Genomic DNA, 18,565 nt, shown 5'->3' on the forward strand with positions numbered 1-18,565 from the left:
AAAGGAAGTGAAGAAAAAAAATCACATGAAGGCGACTTAAAATAAATGATCTTAAATTTAAAATTAAAAAATGAGAGTAAGATTATGGGAGATTATATTATGATGATGGGAGAATCATAACATAGTGTTTACACCATATTTTTTTTAAACTTGTAACATAATTGTGAGCTTGGTGAAAAGAGTAAGTAATCACTAATCCGTTATGGTCAATACTAATTATTATATTGCACTTAATATAATTTGTAGTTAGTATGATTAAAGATCGATAATTATCCCATATATTATTTTATACTACTTTATTAAGAAATTTTAGTGGCTCAATAGTTATATCTCTTTTGGGTCATTAAAAAGTGGTCAAATCAAATCCCTCCTTAGTTCATTCAATTTTGCTAAAAATTGTCCAGCTATCGCTCACCTGGTCACGTTTTTCTTCAAAGAGTGAGGGACAGCAGGCATAACATTCAGAAATCTCAAATTAATCACATGGACAGATTTGAAATTTATTTAGCTGGGGATACTGATTTGGGGTTTCAGTATTTCAAGGGATTTTAATGAGATTTTCCCTAATAATATTAAATTTATAAACTAGGATTAGAATTGGGGAACCCTTCCACAAGGCTCACGTGGCTCACTTTTATTTGCCCATGAGCCCACAAAAACTATTAATTAAGTATCCTTCTGGTCTTTAATATAAGACTTATTTAACTAAGTTGATTAGATTAAAAAGTTTAAGTAAGCTAGTTAATTATAAAAATTAAGAAATGTGGCATATTTTTCTCAAAATACCATAATCATCTTGTTTAATATCTTCCCTTTTTCTCTTATTTGATTATGATTTAAGAATAATCAATAGAGATAATTTAGAAAAAATAAATAAATATAAAAAATAATTATTATTTTTAGAACTAAGATTAACTTAATAATTAGATCTTATATTAAATGTTTTTTTTTTTCATACAATCCTACATTGATCGGAGAAGTAGTAAATTTTAATTTCCAAAACACAAAGCCCCGACCTGATGGGTCTGCCGCGTTTGTAGATACCCTTCAGGCCCATCAAAATTCGCCTTTCAAGCCGGAAAGAAAAAGACAATCCGCGAGCACAAAAAGCGAATGAAACCATTTTAAAAAAAAAAAAAAAAAGAAAGAAAAGAATGAAAGAAAGAAAAACAAGGGATCATCAGTAATTCTCCAGGCTCTAGCTCTAGCCGCTCACGCCTTCCTTTGTTCTTCAGACCCCGACACTTCGCTTCATGGCCAACTCCAGGTATTGCATACCTCCAATGCTTGTTTCCCGAGAAAATCCGAAAGAAGCACTTTCCTTACACTCGTGGCTTTAAAATCTTAGCCAATGTCGTTTTTTCCTTTCTTCCAAACAGCTGGGGTCATTAACTGTGCTGTGAGTGTGACTGTCTGTTTCTGCGACTGAAATCGCTCTCTTTCTTTGAATAGGCGGCTTAGGGCATTCAAGCGATGGATGGCATCCCGGGGTTTCGAAATCAGCGATGGCCTGGAGTTCGTAGACGATCCCGGAAATGGAATTGCGGTGAGAGCATTGTGCCAGTTGAAGGAAGGCGATGTTGTTGCCAGAATACCGAAGGATGCTTGCCTGACGATTAAGACTAGTGGGGCGAGTCAAATGATTGAAGACTATGGTTTGGCTGGTAATCTGGGACTAGCAGTGGCTCTAATGTATGAGAGAAGCTTGGGCGAGAAGTCACCCTGGGCTGGCTACCTTCAGGTTTTGCCTCACCAAGAGTGCCTGCCGTTAGTGTGGACTCTGAACGAAGTGAACGAGCTTTTGAGTGGGACTGAGCTACACAAGGTATTTATGATTGTTGTTTGGCATAAATGTGCTTTGTAAGGATCATTTGGCCTTACAGACAATGCCTGTATATGATGGTGTTGCATTAATTAATAATTAACTGCTCGAATTTGTTTTGTGTAGAAAAAAAGCAAGCGAAAGTTTGGGTTTATTGATTATGTGTGTTTTAATTACAGATGAGTTTTACCATGCATTGGGTTTTTTCTCCTTTTGATATGTGCTGCTATGATCACATCGGGACCTTCCTTTTTTCTGTGTATTATTATCTTGTCATGCTACTTTTAAGTTTTCTGATCTCTAGGCAGACGGTGCAAGAGGACAAAGCTCTTATGTATGAGGACTGGAAAGAGAATATTCTGCCCGTCTTGGATTTTTCACCTTCAAAGCTTAACCTAAAATATTTCGGTGTAGAAGAATATTTTGCTGCAAGAAGTCTTATTGCTTCACGAGCTTTTGAGATAGATGATTACCATGGCTTTGGCATGGTTCCCTTGGCTGACCTGTGAGTAAGACCCTTGACGATGTCCTCTATATGTCTTGCAATTTTTTCTAATTTAGCATATTAGAATCCGCTATACTATTCCTTGAAGTATAATAGATTAACTTCAATCTGCTTTTTGTTGTTCCTATAATATGTCTGTCTGCAGTGATAAGTTGCATGTTTGCGCGTTCAAACATCATTCTAAGTTCTAACCTTCACTAACCAACACATAGTTTATATCACAACCATGTAAGTGGTTAAGGAACGAAATGTGTGCAATTATGGAGCTATCATCTCTACCTTAATTGGTGGTATTTCTCTACTTGTCTTAAAGGACTCATACGTGTAATGTTCGTTTGTGATACTCACTTCCTGTTATTTTGTGTCTTTTCAACATGGCGTTGCCCTCTTAAGATGTTAAATTCATTGGATTAAAAGAACTCCAAATCTTTCATATCTCATATGGCATTTCATGTGAGAATACCATCCAGATTTCCTTTCCAGTGAGAAGAAGCACAGTTGAATGAATGATTTTTGATACTAGACATGTACTTATTTTATTGTGTTTTTAATTGAAAATTTTGTTGATTGATTTCAATATTTTAAATAGTCTTATTAATTGCTTTTATTTTTCTGTTTTCTTGCTAATATTAACTACGCATTTTTAAAATTTTAAGTAATTTTCCACTGACTAATTGTTACATATTTTATTTGATTTGAAAAATAGTTACTTTTCAAATCTGAGTACCCAAAATAACTTCAAATATGAAATAAACAAAATAAGATGAAATAGCTCAACTTACATGATGATACTCAGAAGAATTTGGTCTAAGTGTGAATTAGTGTAAACCGGAGATGTCAATAACTCAATTTACATATATGATTAATTGTTCTCAGTCCATATTAGTCTATTTCTCCACCTAATCTCTATTAGGTTAGGGACTACTTCCATTAAAATCCAAGTTTAATTTACCTGAACTTTAATTGATTAGGGACACGTCTTAATATACTAAATCATGTTATTCCTCAATTTATACTATCTTGCTGGTGTTCTAAGCTAAACAGTTATTTTGGGGTGGGAGAGATGATAGTGTAGATATGCTGTCGTTTGCTGTGGTTTTTTTTCCCCATAGCTATACTTAGGCCTCACATGGCTGATGGAACTACATTTTTTATTATAATTGAACCGTCTAACTTCCCTGGTAATGCAATTGATTGATATTTCTTTCTATTTTTGACTAGATGGCCTTATGCAGTACTAAGATGAGAATGGTTTATTGTCTGATATATCTATCCTTTGGGCGCATGGAAACGTCACTCTACTCCATATGGATGCAGATTGTACCTTATTAAGATACGTGTTCTAAGCGTATGCATGGGCCAAAGGAAAAAAAAAAAAGGATATTCAAGTGGAAACTGTATACTGCATTCAACTACCCTCATGATTTAAGTTGACAAACTCCAAAAACTTGCGGGATGATCATATAACAAAAATGAGAGAATGATTTTCATTCATTTATTAACAGGGTAGAGATCGATGCATATAGGGGAGAGATGAACAACAAGCATGCTATTCACTCCCCAAGATTCAGCTGAGAATCATGGGCCACTTAAATGCCTGATAAAAGCATTCTAGAAAAGGAAATATTCTGGAAAATAATCCACCAACACATGGAAAATTTTTGTGCCATCTGCACAAGTATTAATCCTATATACAATCTGTTAACATTGTGATCTGTAAATCAATCGAAATGGGGTGGCTCTAAGGATGCGTCCTTAATCTCATTGTCAACCATTTAGCAAATAATGTATTCATGGTTATGTTATGGCAAAATGCATGTTATGATAATTGAAGATGCCAAATCCTTCCTACATTAATGATCTGTTCTGATCTACTTTGAATTTCAGATTCAATCATAAAACAGATGCTGAGGATGTGCATTTCACTGCTGTATCATCAAACTATGATGATGATGATGATGGAAATGAGTGTGTCACTGATGAAGAAGAATTGGCTGAAAATTCTTCAATGGATGAGACTGAGTTGGATACTGCTCTTATTGGGAAATACAGTGATGGCAACTTGGAGTCATCCTCAGTTGTGGGAGATGATTCTTCAATGTTGGAGATGATTATGATAAAAGATGTCAGCGTTGGAGCTGAGGTATGAATTCTCTTTTCCGTTTCGTGATGTGAGGCTTCATTCAACCTTCTTTGGATTGATTAGTTTGGCATAATTTCTCACTAATGAACCTCAAGAGTTTATGTCCATTCATTTGCATCTTCTGTAGTTTTGGCTCCATGGCTATAATTTCTGTTTGGAAAGGACACGTGATTTCCTATAGTTTTTGTTGTGTAATAAACAGATGAAAGGGAAGATAGTTAAGGGAATTAGTAGTTAGGTTAGTTAATAGGGTATTAGGGATTATGGTCTGTGAAAGGGCACAAGAGGGGTTATTATAATCAGTTCTTGGAATAATGGACTTGAGTCTCTCTCTCTCCCCCCTTCCTATCTTTTCATACAAGAGTTTTCTTGTACTACCGTCCTAACTATAAAATCTCGTTTGTAATTTACAAATAAGGTCTTATAAGTAGGACTGGAGGTAGTAATATACAATTTCAGTTTGCTTAGATGGAGTTTACTGTAGGTTGGGGGGAGAAAATAAGACCCCCCCCCCAAAAAACACAACAAAAACACACACACACACAAAACCCCCGCCAACACCCTTCTTTGTTTTTTTTTTTTTTTTTTTGGGGGGGGGGGGGGAGAGGCTGGGGGAGCAAACTAAGGACACGTTTCGTAGGAGGAGCATGGAATACCTGGGTGGATTGTAGATTTATTATTGTGCACACAATTCATTCTGACATAACAGAGAAAAATTTATTCTTTAGAATGGAAAGAGAAGGGGAAAAACCATTTTGCCCCAGAATGACAGTGGTGTTTGTTATCGAGATTCGAGAACCGTATTTTGAAATAATCGTGATTCAATCCAATAAATGATGGAATCTGACTTAATTTTCGGAAAGCATCTGTTAATCGACTAAATTGCCCATTCATTTTGCTACTTACCAACGGTATTTAGGTTTAGTGAATTCTCAGTTACATGTTGACGCCACTTTGATCTAGATGATTTCTTATTTATAATTTAAAATTTATTTTTTAATTATAAGATTATCTATTAGTGGTAATTAAAAATGATTATTTTATGTTTTTTTGGGCAAAAAATGATTATTATATTACTGCTAATTTTAAGATATTTGTACAAATTAAAAAATTTGAGACTTGATATTTTAATGTTGTTTCGTTCAGGGTATGTAAAAGGTACTTTTATTTATTTGAATATTGATAATGAATGTTTTAGTGTATTTTATACAAGGGATATAATGGTTTTATGATTGATTTTTCTTGCATTCTTGCATTTTCACCAAGCCAACACATATATGGAGCACAATATCTATTTCTTTTCGTGACATACCAAACATAATTATTTATTTCCTCAGAGTTTACTTATATTCTTTTTCTTATAGCTCTTTTTTGGAAAAATTCTCATTCTTATTTGCTCCAAGTTTACTGTATTTTCATTCCTTTCCATTGCTAATGTATTGCGAATTGATCTCTTCTTCCTGTCAGATATTTAACACATACGGTTCAATGGGCAATGCTGCTTTGCTTCATAGATATGGATTTACTGAGCAAGATAACTCCTATGATATTGTGAACATTGATTTGGAGCTGGTTCTTCAGTGGTGTTCTTCTTTGTTTTCATCTCGATACTCTCGAGCTAGAGTCTCTCTTTGGAGAAGGCTGGGCTATTCTGCATGTGTCAGCCAAAACTTGGAATATTTTGAGATATCATCTGATGGAGAACCACAGACTGAACTCCTGATTTTATTATACATTATGTTATTATCAGAAGATGCGTACCATAAGTTAGACTTATCGGTGTCAGTTGCAGGGAATGTTCATGAATCGAGTGAAACTTATCTTTCAGGAGATTGCAATATCTTGACAAAGAAAGCATCTGATATGAGTAAGGAATCCTTGCGGACTAGAAAAGTTTGTGATGCTTTGTTCTCTGTTGCTGATATGCGTGAAAGTCTTTATGGTAACTCAATAGAAGATGATATTGAGACATTAGGCAGGTGTAACTGTGTTAGGGAAAGAAAGCTGTTTCATTCTTTGGTGCTGCGCATCAGTGAAAGGAAGATCCTTGAAAAGCTCAGAAATTACGCTGCCCAGCCAATTAGAATTGGTAAGCGAAATTCTGCAAGGAAAAAAATGAAAAGCAGAAAAAAGTAAACCAAAAAAAAAAAAAGATTCTATGTTGTTTCTTCTATTATTTTATTTTGCTATGTGGACATATTGAGAGGTAGCAAAGCTGCCCCTCATTTTGTGGCCTGCTTGATTTACTCTGTTCATTTCCCCCCTTGGTTTTTTATTTTAAAAAGGGAATGTGTTCTGTGTCATTGTTTTCTTGACTGGTAAAAATATAAAAGGGAGTCATGTTTGCTACGTAAGGGTTCATGAATAAGTTGTGGATATCAGAAAGTTTTTTTTTTCCCAATGTTGTCTCAAAAGTATTTAAAAAAGAGTTGATAGGAAAAAATCTATTACTGTTAACATTTTATATCAACAAGGATTATATTGCTTCCTTTTTAACACTTTTGGGATGATATTTAGAGAGAGAAAAATTCTGGATATCCACAACTCATTTGCAAATATTGAGTGTAAATAACTCTTAACCCAAATACAATATTGCATGCAGTTTAAAATATAGTGAATCAGTGCGGTAGCTCTTTTCTGGGCAAATCAGTATGGTAGCTAGTAGCTACGTCATGCTATCTGTTATACACAGGATTTTATTACTACCTAATGATGGAGCAGGTATCCGCCTGGGTATAAAGGATGTGATAGACAACTAAAAATTGCAAGTTATGTTTGTCTTCCTAAATTTTGGACCCTAAATATGTTGATAAATATTGAAAGAATGATAATAAAATTGAACAAATTGCTCATCACTAAGTCTAAAGGAAAAATTCTGGCGTTGGCAAAAAAAAAAAAAAAAAAACAAACAAAGAAAGAAAAAATTCTGGCAAACACGCCCCCACACACAGGAAGAATGAAGTAGCCGAAATTGTATGGAATCTACATTATTGTAGTTCTTGAGCCTCATAAATTGCATGGAATCTGAGGATTGAGTTGTTCATATCTCACAAGTAGTATTATTACTTCCGGTCTTTAATATAAAAACTAGTTAATTAATTTGAATAGATTAAGAAAATTAATTAGGTTAATTATTTGTAATAGATAAGTGGTCTTTTTCAAAATATCTTTGCCAGTCAAGTGTTAGCTAGAACTATTGTTTGATAAAAATTTGAAAAAAAAAAGAATAAATATAAGAGATAAAGTAGATTGGTGTCTTATATTTAAAACTAAATTGAATATCAAATTAGCTTTTATATTAAGGATTGAATGTAGTATAATTTAATGAAATGTTTATTTTGATTGGAAGATGAAGAGTAAGTCAATAAGGGAGGTGATTCAGGCCATAAAAAATAAGGGGGTAATAATTAAAACTTCAAAAAATATAATAAAAAGTATGTAAAACTTAATTATTTAACTATTTATGATAAATGGGATCTGATATGCAGCCGCATATATTGGTCAACCCATGCAACAATGACTATTCAATTGTGTTGATACTTGAATGGCTATTCAAAGTATTATTATTTACCTGAAATTAGACAAGTAAGCAAATGTAAGTTCACTAATTTCCTATAAGAGAGGATTTCAAACTACCAGGAATTAATAGCATGTTCTTCGTCTGTTCAACAATTTCGACATTGACAACTTCTTGTTATTAAAAATATTGGACAAATCGGACAACTTCAACATCTTGTCAGCCCCAGTTTCAAGACAACATGTATTACAAATGCCAATTTTTTTCCGGCTTCCAAAATTATCAATATGAAATACAATAATTTGTACTCTATGAATCCCAAATATTATAATTTATTTGAAACTCCATATAAAATACACAGGTCTCATTCTTATTCCAAAAGAAATACGTATACCGTATAGAATTAAATCTTAAATTTTTTTTTTAATTTTTATCTTAATAGTATAAAGTTTACATTTTTTTTTTATAGTAAAAGAAATGCTAGTGAGATGCAGACTTTTTTTTTATCTTAAAAAATGTGTTTTTTTATAGGCACATGTATTTTCCGAATGGAGGCAATCTTGTTTAAGATACTGTCAGATACTAAATATGGATTTTTTTAATAAAAAAATCTAACTTTAGTTCTCACAATGTGAGAACTAACCTATTCTACTAAATTCAATTTCGTTGGTATTTTAAAAAAGAGAGAATTGCAATTAGATTCCATCCAAGAGAATTAAATACAAAAAAGTCCCTTAAAATCATAAAATTATTCTGAAGTTCCAAGAGACTTTTTGGCAATAAATTTTATTTATTTAATTACGAAATTACCTTTTTTTTTTATTATTCTAAGTTTGTGTTGACAACTGAAAGAGCAGTGATTGATAACTTAAAGTACAAGGATTGACAACTATCACAACTGGTTTGACAACACATTTTCTCAGCATATCACACCCTAAGTTGTCAAACTAGCCACGATAATTGTCAATCCTTGCACCCTAAATTGTCAACCACTATTCTTTCAGTTGTCAATACAAACTTAAAAAAAAAAGCTAATTTAATAATTAAACAAATAAAATTTATTGCAAAAAAGTCTCTTGAGATTTTAGAATAATTTTATGATTTTAAGGAATTTTTTTGTATTTAATTTCCTTAGGTGGAACCTAATTACAATTTTCTCTTTAAAAAAAAAAAGTGTTTCTTCTTGGAAACATTAGCGGAATGGCGGGAATGAAATTATTCGAAAACAAACAAAAATGGTCATGCCATCTCAGATCCAACCCACTCTACCTAACCCCCTCGTGACACGTAATCTTACCGAACTTTTTGCATAAACATCCACCGGCGATTCAGCGTCACCATCTCCCCTCTTATAAACGTAAAGGGGAAAAAAAAAAATTTAATAAGGACAAATTTTAAAAATTTTATCAATTTAAGATACCCTATATTTAATTACTTAATTTATAAAAACGAATTATAAGTAATTTATAGTAGAGACCAGAGTGTAATACTACCTCCGGTCCTAATTATAAGAGCCAGTTGACTAATTTGAGAAAATTAAAAAAGTAAGTTGAGTTAGTTATTTGTCCTAAATAGGTGTTGTCTTTCCTAAAATATCCTTACTAATCAAGTGTATTGACTAGAACTATAATTATTAGAAGAACTATCTTGAAAAAAATTGAGTAAATATGAGAGATAAAGTAGATTGGGGTCTTATATTTAGAATCAAAATAAAAGTCAAACAGGGTCTTATATTAAGGACAGGAGGTAGTAATTTTTTTTCAATCTATCCCATCATTTCCTTATGACAAAAAGGATATAATGCATATTACCAAAAAAGAAAAAAAAAAAAAAAGGAGATAATGCACGCTTCACATACGATGCTGTTTGCAATTTTCTTACATATAAAGCATTTACTCATCAGAACAATGCGCGATAATTATATCAAATGTGCCCACATTTAAAAGTATGAATTTAACAAAAAATTAAAAAATATTTTGAGGTATATGAAGCCAAACTACAAATACATTTACTACCTTCAGTCCTTAATATAAGAATTATTCCTCCGGTCCTTAATATAAGACTCAATTCTTGAGTTGGTTTTGATACTAAATATAAGATCCATTTATCATATTTATCAATTTTCTCTAAATTATCCCTATAGATACTCCCTCAATTATAATCAAGGAACAAAAAACCGGACCGGGGATTAAACCGGTCGAGGCAGTGGGTCAAGGGTCACTGGTCGGACCAAAGGTCAGACCGGGGTTAAACTGGTCATATTAAAATAATATAATTTAATTCATAACATTAAAATAGAACACTTCTACTTATCAGCTACACAGCAAGTCAGCAACAGAGCTTCAATGGAGAAAGCATAAAACAATCGATCATATTCATCATTCTAACACTTCTAACATTGTTTATTTGTTTTAGTTTTAAAGAAACAATCCGGTGAAAAGGTAGAACTAGACAATTGGCCAGTGGAGAAACTCGAAAGGCAGAGGCAATTCGTGAAGCCGGTGAAAGGCAGAAAGCAAAGTAGAAATATAGAACTCTCAAGAAGCTGAACTAAGATACAGATTTTCATCTCCCCTCACTTCCCATTTCCCAAACCTCTCGGCCGGTGGAGAAAGGCAGAAATCAAAGCAGAGATATTTATCAATTTATTCCTAAAATCACAACCTAGCTGAAAGGGGAGGGAATGTTTTTCGAGCTTATCCAATGCGCCAAAGCCAATATGAATCTGATTGATTGAACCAGAGATTGAAGGATGCTTTTTAATTTCAGGCAAGGCGAGCAGCAATGGATCTGGGGCAGGGAGACCGGTCGAACACTGGAATGAACTCAACAAAGAAGGGAATGGGAATCTTGGTCAAGGGAGAACGGTCAAACACTCGAACTCAACGAAACACTTAACTCAACAGCGCTGCAAGGGAGAGCGGTCGAACACTCGACGGCGTTGCAAGGGAGAACTCGAACACTCGACGGCGCTGCAACTGCAAGGGAGAACTCGAACACTTGACGACGCTACAACTGCAAGGGAGAATGGTCGAACACTCGATGGCGCACTTGAACTCAACGTCTCAACGAAACGAAGATGGGAATGGGGGAATCTGGTCTGCGGTCTGGCCAGGATGAGGGAGGGACCGCGTGAATTGACCGAACCCAACCATCAAACGACGTCGTTTTGGGTTTAGGGAGGGGAAAAATATTAAACCGGTCAGCCCCTAAATCGGACGGTTGACCGGTTTAATACCGGCTTGACCAGTTATTTTCCGGTTCAACAGCTGACCGGTTTTCTACTTAAACCAGACTGGACTTTGGACCGGTTCATCGGTTTTCTAGTTGAACCGGTCGGTCCGGTCCGGTTTTTTTCCTTCTTGATTATAATCAAGTAGAAGAGGGAAAAAGGATATTAAGAAAGCTGATTATGGTGTTTTAGGAAAAATGTATCATTTTTCTTATAATTAACTAACTTACCTAACTTCCTTAATCTAATCAAATTAGTTAAATAGGTCTTATATTAAGAATTGGAGGAGTATTTGACTAATTTGAGTAGATTAAGAAAATTTATTTAGTTATTCGTAATAAATATATGTTATCTTTCCTACAATGCCCTTGCTAATCATAAGTACTACCTCCTGTTCTAATTATAAGGTATCATTTGTAATCATTAAATGGTAGCTCTAGTTAATATTATCTCCAGTCCTAATTATAAGATCTTATTTGTAGTCTACAAACCAGGCTTTATAATTAGGACCGGAGATAGTATTAACTAGAATTACCATTTAATGAAATTTTTAACATGTGCAACTACTATAAAAATTACTTTGAAAAACATGAATAAATATAAAAAATAAAATAAAATAGGATCTTATATTTATGATAAAATTAAATATTAAACTAATTTTTATAATAAAGATAAGAGGTAGTACTAAAATGCTCTTATTTGTATATGTAAAATTTCCCTCGCCACTCATTCCAATTGATAATATAATTGTATATACGGATAGATCCTGTTGAATGTTATAGTTTATTAGTTTATGAGTTATGTCGAATATTTCAAGTAATAAATACAAAATGTTTATGAAAGATCATGCTTGCATTTATTGATTTATAACTATAAAGTTTGATTTATACTTAAGTCCGATTTTGCTCCTTTATTCGTTAGTGTGAAAATTACATTTGAGTAAATAAAGGAAGATAAATAATTTTGTTCCAAGAAAAAACTCATCTACAATTTCATTATGCCATGTATGATTTTTTTTACAGCTCTCATATATCTACTAGAACTTTCTTTCTTTGGGGGCGTCGAACTGTGGGTTTTTTTTTTTTTTTTTGGGTGAGGCTGTCGGGTGCAATTGAATAAGAGGTTTCAGTAATGGCATTGTTCATGTTTATATGAGAAAAGAAAAATTATATACTTTAAATTGCAGATTAATTTAACCAATCAATTCATAGCTAAATTTAAAAATGAGTTAGATATTAGCAATAAAAAAAATTAAAACAAAAAAAATGACTTGATAATTTTATCCCTTGATCTTATCCAGCAAGGACGTTCAATTATTGTCTTTCTTTTGTCCCTTTTCAATTACCTTTTCCAATCTTTAGTATGATAATTAAATAACTAGTTTGTTTGTGTATATTAAAAAATTAGTTAAAGTTAATTATTTGTAACAAATTTATGTTGATTTTTTTAAACTATTATATTTAATTATGTGTATTGAAACTACTTTATCGTAAAAATATTTTTAATAAATAGGATAATCAAAGAGATAATTTAGGAAATTTTAAAAGGTAAAATGGACTGTATTCTTATACTCTTGTATAAAACTAAATTCAATCCATAAATAACTCTTATGTTAAACACTGTAAGTAATATTTGCTAACTTCCTTTCGGCCAGTTAGTTAATAAAAAATAATTGTTTTGGGACTAATTATTAAAAGTTTAAAATCACACATAATTAAAATACATCTCACCAATAAAACTGAAAATGAATAAACTAAAAATTAATTAAACTTAAGCATTGTGGTTGAAACTTACAACTTGAAAGCGAGTAGTTTTACCGAATCAATAACGAATCCATGATTTAAAACATTTGTCTATTTCCCTTACCGAACGCTCTTCTGGAATATATAAATCCAGACGCGTAGAAGAGAAGGCCAGCCATATCCGATTCAATTTGAAGCTACCGAGTCAAAGGCAGCAAACTCTCTATATATTAGATTATAATACTCTATATATAGATTTATAATTCCGACTTGGTTGATCAGATTTTTGTGTCAAGAGAATCATAATCTCCAAATTCAGCGATCAAAAACAATAATGGCATTGAAGGATACGTTTTACATCTCCCATGGATCTCCCACTCTGCCCATTGACGATTCCATTCCGGCGTCGCAATTCTTGAAGAAGTGGAAGGAGTTTTATCCCCAGAGACCCTCCGCCATCCTCGTCATTTCCGGCCACTGGGATACCGCCGTTCCCTCGGTCAACGTCGTTAACCGCAACGACACCATCTACGACTTCTATGGCTTCCCCAAAGCTTTGTACAAGGTTTGGATTCCGCCTAATTATTAATCTCATAGAAACAGAAACCCTTCTGTTTTAATACTGATAATGATAATAATGATCAGTACCTTTTCGATTAAGCAAGTATTTTTGAAACTATTAGAGATGATGGAGGTCCTTTTCTGTTCTTGGCATATTGATTGGCCTTCAATTTAAATCATCAAGATCTATAGAAGCAGGAAGTTGATTGATGATACTGAGCTCTGGAATGTGGCAGCAGAAAGCTATAGAAATTATGATGATGATAAAGACTTGAAACACCTAATTTTGGTTCAACTTAGTATTGTCATTACGGTGTGTTTAGTTGATGTTTATGAGGTTCATTTTGCTGACTGTCTCCTTCATTACTCACTTACCAGCTTAAGTATCAACCACCTGGAGCACCCCAATTGGCGAGGAGGGTGAAGGAACTGCTGCATCAATCTGGATTCAGCCGTGTTGATGAGGACAAAAAGAGAGGGCTTGACCATGGAGCTTGGGTTCCACTCATATTGATGTACCCTGAAGCTGATATCCCAGTTTGTCAATTATCTGTTCAATCTGATCAGGATGGGACCTATCACTATAACATGGGAAAGGCATTGGCCCCTCTTAAGGATGAAGGTGTCCTCATAATAGGTTCTGGGAGTGCAGTCCATAACTTGAGAGCACTTAACATTCAACCTAACCCCCCTGTTGCTTCCTGGGCTAAACAATTTGATGATTGGTTAATTAGTTCTCTCCTTGAAGGAAGGTAGGTCTATTTTTTCTCTCAGTTTCATTTAATGGTCCCATCTATTTTCTCACCTGCCTTCTGTTGCACTGCAATTATGATATTATTCTTGAGCCCGCTTGAGAAGAATTGAACCTGACATATTTCTGTTTACCAATTGAGCTAACCCTTTGGACCTCTGTTTATTCTGATAAATGGAAAAGCTGAGCTATGAAACTCCAGTTTTTGTCATAATCTTAAATGGTTTAATTACTGAGATATTCCCACAAAGCTTAAAGTTCTCATTGATTGATATTAATTATTTACTGTAGGTATGAAGATGTGAATCATTATGAACAGAAGGCACCACATGCAAGAATGGCTCATCCATGGCCGGATCACTTTTACCCACTGCATGTTGCATTAGGAGCTGCTGGTGAAAATGCTAAAGCCAAACTAATCCATAGTGGAATTGAAATGGGCACTCTCTCATATGCCTCCTTCCAGTTCACACCAGCATCATCATCCTCCTGAGCTCTTTCCCCCTAACTAACTCATCACCATATTGTTGTATTACTTGTTGCTGCTGTTTGCTGTTGTATTTTGCCTGTCTGTAAATCGTACTTCTGTTTCTGTGATGCTTTTATCAGTATTGATGTCTAATGAATTATTGTGGTTACCAATAAAAGAAAATTTTAAGGACTTTCCTTGTTGGTTGTTGACTTTGATGGTTGAAATATTGTGGTTCCTAAGGACGCTAGTTTATATGAGCAATTTAAGACAAGAGAATTGATGAACAATACAATCTCATCATAAGTGTCCATACACTAATAAGTTTAGAGAAAATGATCTTTGGATTATGAGGTGATATTGAAGAATTCTGTAAAAGTCTCGGCTTCATATGCCTCAAAATACAGTGGATTTTACCATTATAAAGACTACTTAATTATTAATTGAAGTGATATTGTTCTCTTATTATCTGAAACTTCGGCAATGGAAGAAGAATGTTTGAAGGATGTGTGTGAAAATAAGCTTTGAATCGTTGTTTGAGTGATGCAGAAACAAACCCTGTCACATGGAATGAACTTGGAGGAGATACTGTCCAAATTAAAATCAATATATCAAATATTGCCCTCCTTCTTTTTTTTTTTAATAAAATGATCAATAATATAAAACTAGATATTTCCCCTCTTGGAAGCATGTGCAATTATGGATTTTCAGAAAGAAATGTATAAATTAAAGAAGTACACATTATTTGCGCATTTAAGAAAATATCAGAATAATAAATGAATGGTAATGTTTGGTTTAATTTAAAACTATATTACCTTTCGTTCGAATTTTAATTTTTCACCAAAATAATGTCCTTTTACCAAAAGACACATGAGACATATGAAACAAAAATTGTAATTTCAAACGATGGGCCCTAACATGGTTGCTATTTAGCTGAGTTCTTTAAGTGTCGAGTTAGAGGTTTGATCCTTGACGATGTACATAAAGAGAATATTATGGTTTGCACTAAAGGTCTATTTAGTATGAGAAAAATAGAAGTAAGAGGAGGGGAGGGAAAATTTTGAGGAGTTCGATTTAAAAAACTAAAAAATTGGGACTAAAAGCTTTTAATTAATTTTTATTGCTCTTTCATCTTACTTAATCTCTTTATTAAAATTTTAAAAACCTACTTCTCTAAATTTTTAAATCTAGCTCATTACAATTTTTTCTTCCCTCCCATCTCCTTTCTTCCATTTTTCTCGTACCAAACATAGGGTAAAGCCCCTTTAGGAAGTGTATGGTGAGAACAAGGGGATTAGTCATTGCTACTGGCAAAAGATACCTTGGGCTCAACAAAAAAAAATTATCATTTTGATCTAACTGTTTAAAAGCATAAAGTATTGATAAAATCTATTCTTGTGAAAAAAAGAACAATTATATCCATCATCTCAAATTCTCCAATTACCTATTTTTAAAATATTAGCATTTAATAACATTTAATTATAAATACACACGAAACATAAAAGAACACATGCTTATGCATGATTAGAGAACTTAAATGAATATAAGAAACTTGACCTAATTTTTTTTTATAAAAAAAGTCATCCGAATAGTAATTAAGGCAATACAAGATATTTTCACTAAACAAATTATAATTATAATTTCTGCCAAAAAAACTTAAAATAATAATTACAATACAGTGCATAATTAAAGAAATAGATGAAAATTTTGTATAACCTTGGTAAACTTTATGAGAGATTGATGTAATTTTATTGACAGTTTTTTTCATTGAAGACATTTTTTTAAAAAAATTGAGAATGTAAGGTTTAATCAATAAATGTTGATGGGTTATGCTAAGTCAACAAGAGGGGAAGAAAAGGAACAAGAAAACATAAAACTGATGCAAGAGACAAATAAAATTACTCCAAGAGGGAAATGATATGATATGAGCAACAGCCACTATTCTAATATTATATTGGATAATCATTTAATAATATCTAATATAACGATGTATTATTAAGAAATGCTTTATTTGCATTAATTGACTCGATCAATTTTGACGACCAGGAAGCTTCCTAAACCAATCAATTTCAAGATTGTCGGCTATTGAAAAATTGAAAAAAGAAATGTATTTAAAATATCATAATGTTGGAGATGAGAGTCTGTAATTGCCAATTGGCTCTCCCAATCTTTTATTATTTCGAAAGTCTTGGTCAAACATTGCACTTTTTAATTCCTATTCAGCTATTTGACTGTTTGGAAAAATGATAGCACATCAAAATTTTGTTTTCCTTAAAGTTCATTTTTCATATAAATTTCCATATAAGGGCAATCTTGTATTATGTGTTAATGAAATTTTCACAAGTATTGTAACCAAAAAATAAAAAAATTCACATGTATTGTATTCATTTTTAATTGATTTCTTGAAATGATTAATACATTCCTTAATATCTAAGGAGAATAGTTGTCATGCGTTTGTCAATTGTCACTAGATCTTGACTAACTATACAATATTCCTAAAATTTCTTGGTCAATGATATTCTACACATGAATGAAAGCTTAGAGTAATAGAAAGAGAAAACATTTATAAATTATTACAATTATTCGTGGGCTTATCGCGGCCCATAGAGCCCAATATGTCAACTTTCTATCAGCCCATAAGATTTTTTTTTTTGCCAACCTATCAGCCCATAAGATGTCAAGTCTATAATTTGGGAATGCAATTCCTGTTATTCTGTTGCAACGGTTAGGCCCATATGTATGATTTTGTTAGGCTGGTTCGATCTGACCATGGCTCGCTCACAGTGATCTGCTGTTTTTCTTCTTTTTTTTTGAGATTGGACAAAAGTGAGACAAGATAAAAATAACTCGAAACGGGATGAGTCACACAGTTTTGTCCCGATATATTATTTTTTAATTGTATAAATATATTTTACTCATTATTAATACAATGATATTATCATTTTTATGATTATGTTGTCTATAATTTATAAGTTTTTTAATATAGGTTATATGATGTTTTTTAAATGATACTTTCAGTTTATATATATTTTTTATCTTTCAAAAACAAGCATTTTTCTTTGTTAAGTTTTGATTAATCTTAATTTATTATCCCATTTTATTTTTTCTTTATATAATAATTTTTACTAAGAGTTTTTATGCTCTAAATACATTTAGTTTTAAAATAAAATAATTTAATTTTTTAAAAAAAATAAACAAGACATTCCTATCCTATCTCGGTGTCTTGATCATGTCCCATCACAAGATGTGATACTATTGGGATGAGATGAGACATGAGATAGAAAGGCCATCCTGCCTCGATAATTAGGATGAGCTTGTCCCAATTTTATCTCATCTCATGGATACCCTTGACTTGCAACACATTTTTGTAGCTTTCTTTCTTTTTATTTTTTTTTCCAAGTAATTGATGTGGCTTTTTTTCCCCAATGATGATTGGTCTACACGGAGATTCTTTGAACTTTTATGTATTTAACCTAATTTTAGACGTTATTTAAAAAGGACCAGAAGAAAATCGAAAACGACATTCAATTAAATCATTAAATAGGATTTTTTTAAAACTAGTAACAATAAATCGAAAGATTTTATTGTGGATAAAACTCAGGAAGATGGTGCAATCTATGTGGCCAATCACTATTGTATATATGTTGAGGTGACTTGAAGGCGATGAAGTGAGTGTCATTATGTGATATGGGCGGTTCAAAGCGGATACGCATGAGTTTGAAGGACAGGCGACTTTTTGACCAACATTGCTTAATTAAGCTAATCGCTTTGATTATCGTTGCTTTGAAGCAACATATGTATAATTAATTAAGTAGCATTATCA

At 32.7% G+C, this 18,565-nt stretch overlaps 2 protein-coding genes across 2 annotated transcripts; both read left to right on the forward strand.

Moving 5' to 3' along the window:
* Positions 1-1,209: 1,209 nt before the first annotated feature.
* LOC114760538 (N-lysine methyltransferase setd6-like) lies at positions 1,210-11,166 on the forward strand. Its single transcript, XM_028949794.1, is given in 7 exon segments — positions 1,210-1,267; positions 1,453-1,825; positions 2,131-2,327; positions 4,215-4,470; positions 5,938-6,606; positions 10,411-10,507; positions 10,757-11,166. Coding segments are annotated over 7 exon segments (2,016 nt in total). The 5' UTR covers positions 1,210-1,253.
* Positions 11,167-13,157: 1,991 nt separating this feature from the next.
* Positions 13,158-14,949, forward strand: LOC114760533 (extradiol ring-cleavage dioxygenase-like). The gene is made up of 3 exons (XM_028949790.1): positions 13,158-13,526; positions 13,901-14,274; positions 14,565-14,949. The coding sequence occupies exons 1-3, from the start codon at positions 13,296-13,298 to the stop codon at positions 14,764-14,766; spliced, it is 807 nt and encodes a 268-aa protein (XP_028805623.1). The 5' UTR covers positions 13,158-13,295; the 3' UTR covers positions 14,767-14,949.
* Positions 14,950-18,565: the final 3,616 nt, after the last annotated feature.

The sequence above is a fragment of the Neltuma alba genome, unplaced genomic scaffold (assembly GCF_004799145.2).
Source record: "Neltuma alba isolate B1F8T4 unplaced genomic scaffold, ASM479914v2 tig00010986_pilon, whole genome shotgun sequence".
In the NCBI taxonomy this organism is placed as follows: domain Eukaryota; kingdom Viridiplantae; phylum Streptophyta; class Magnoliopsida; order Fabales; family Fabaceae; genus Neltuma; species Neltuma alba.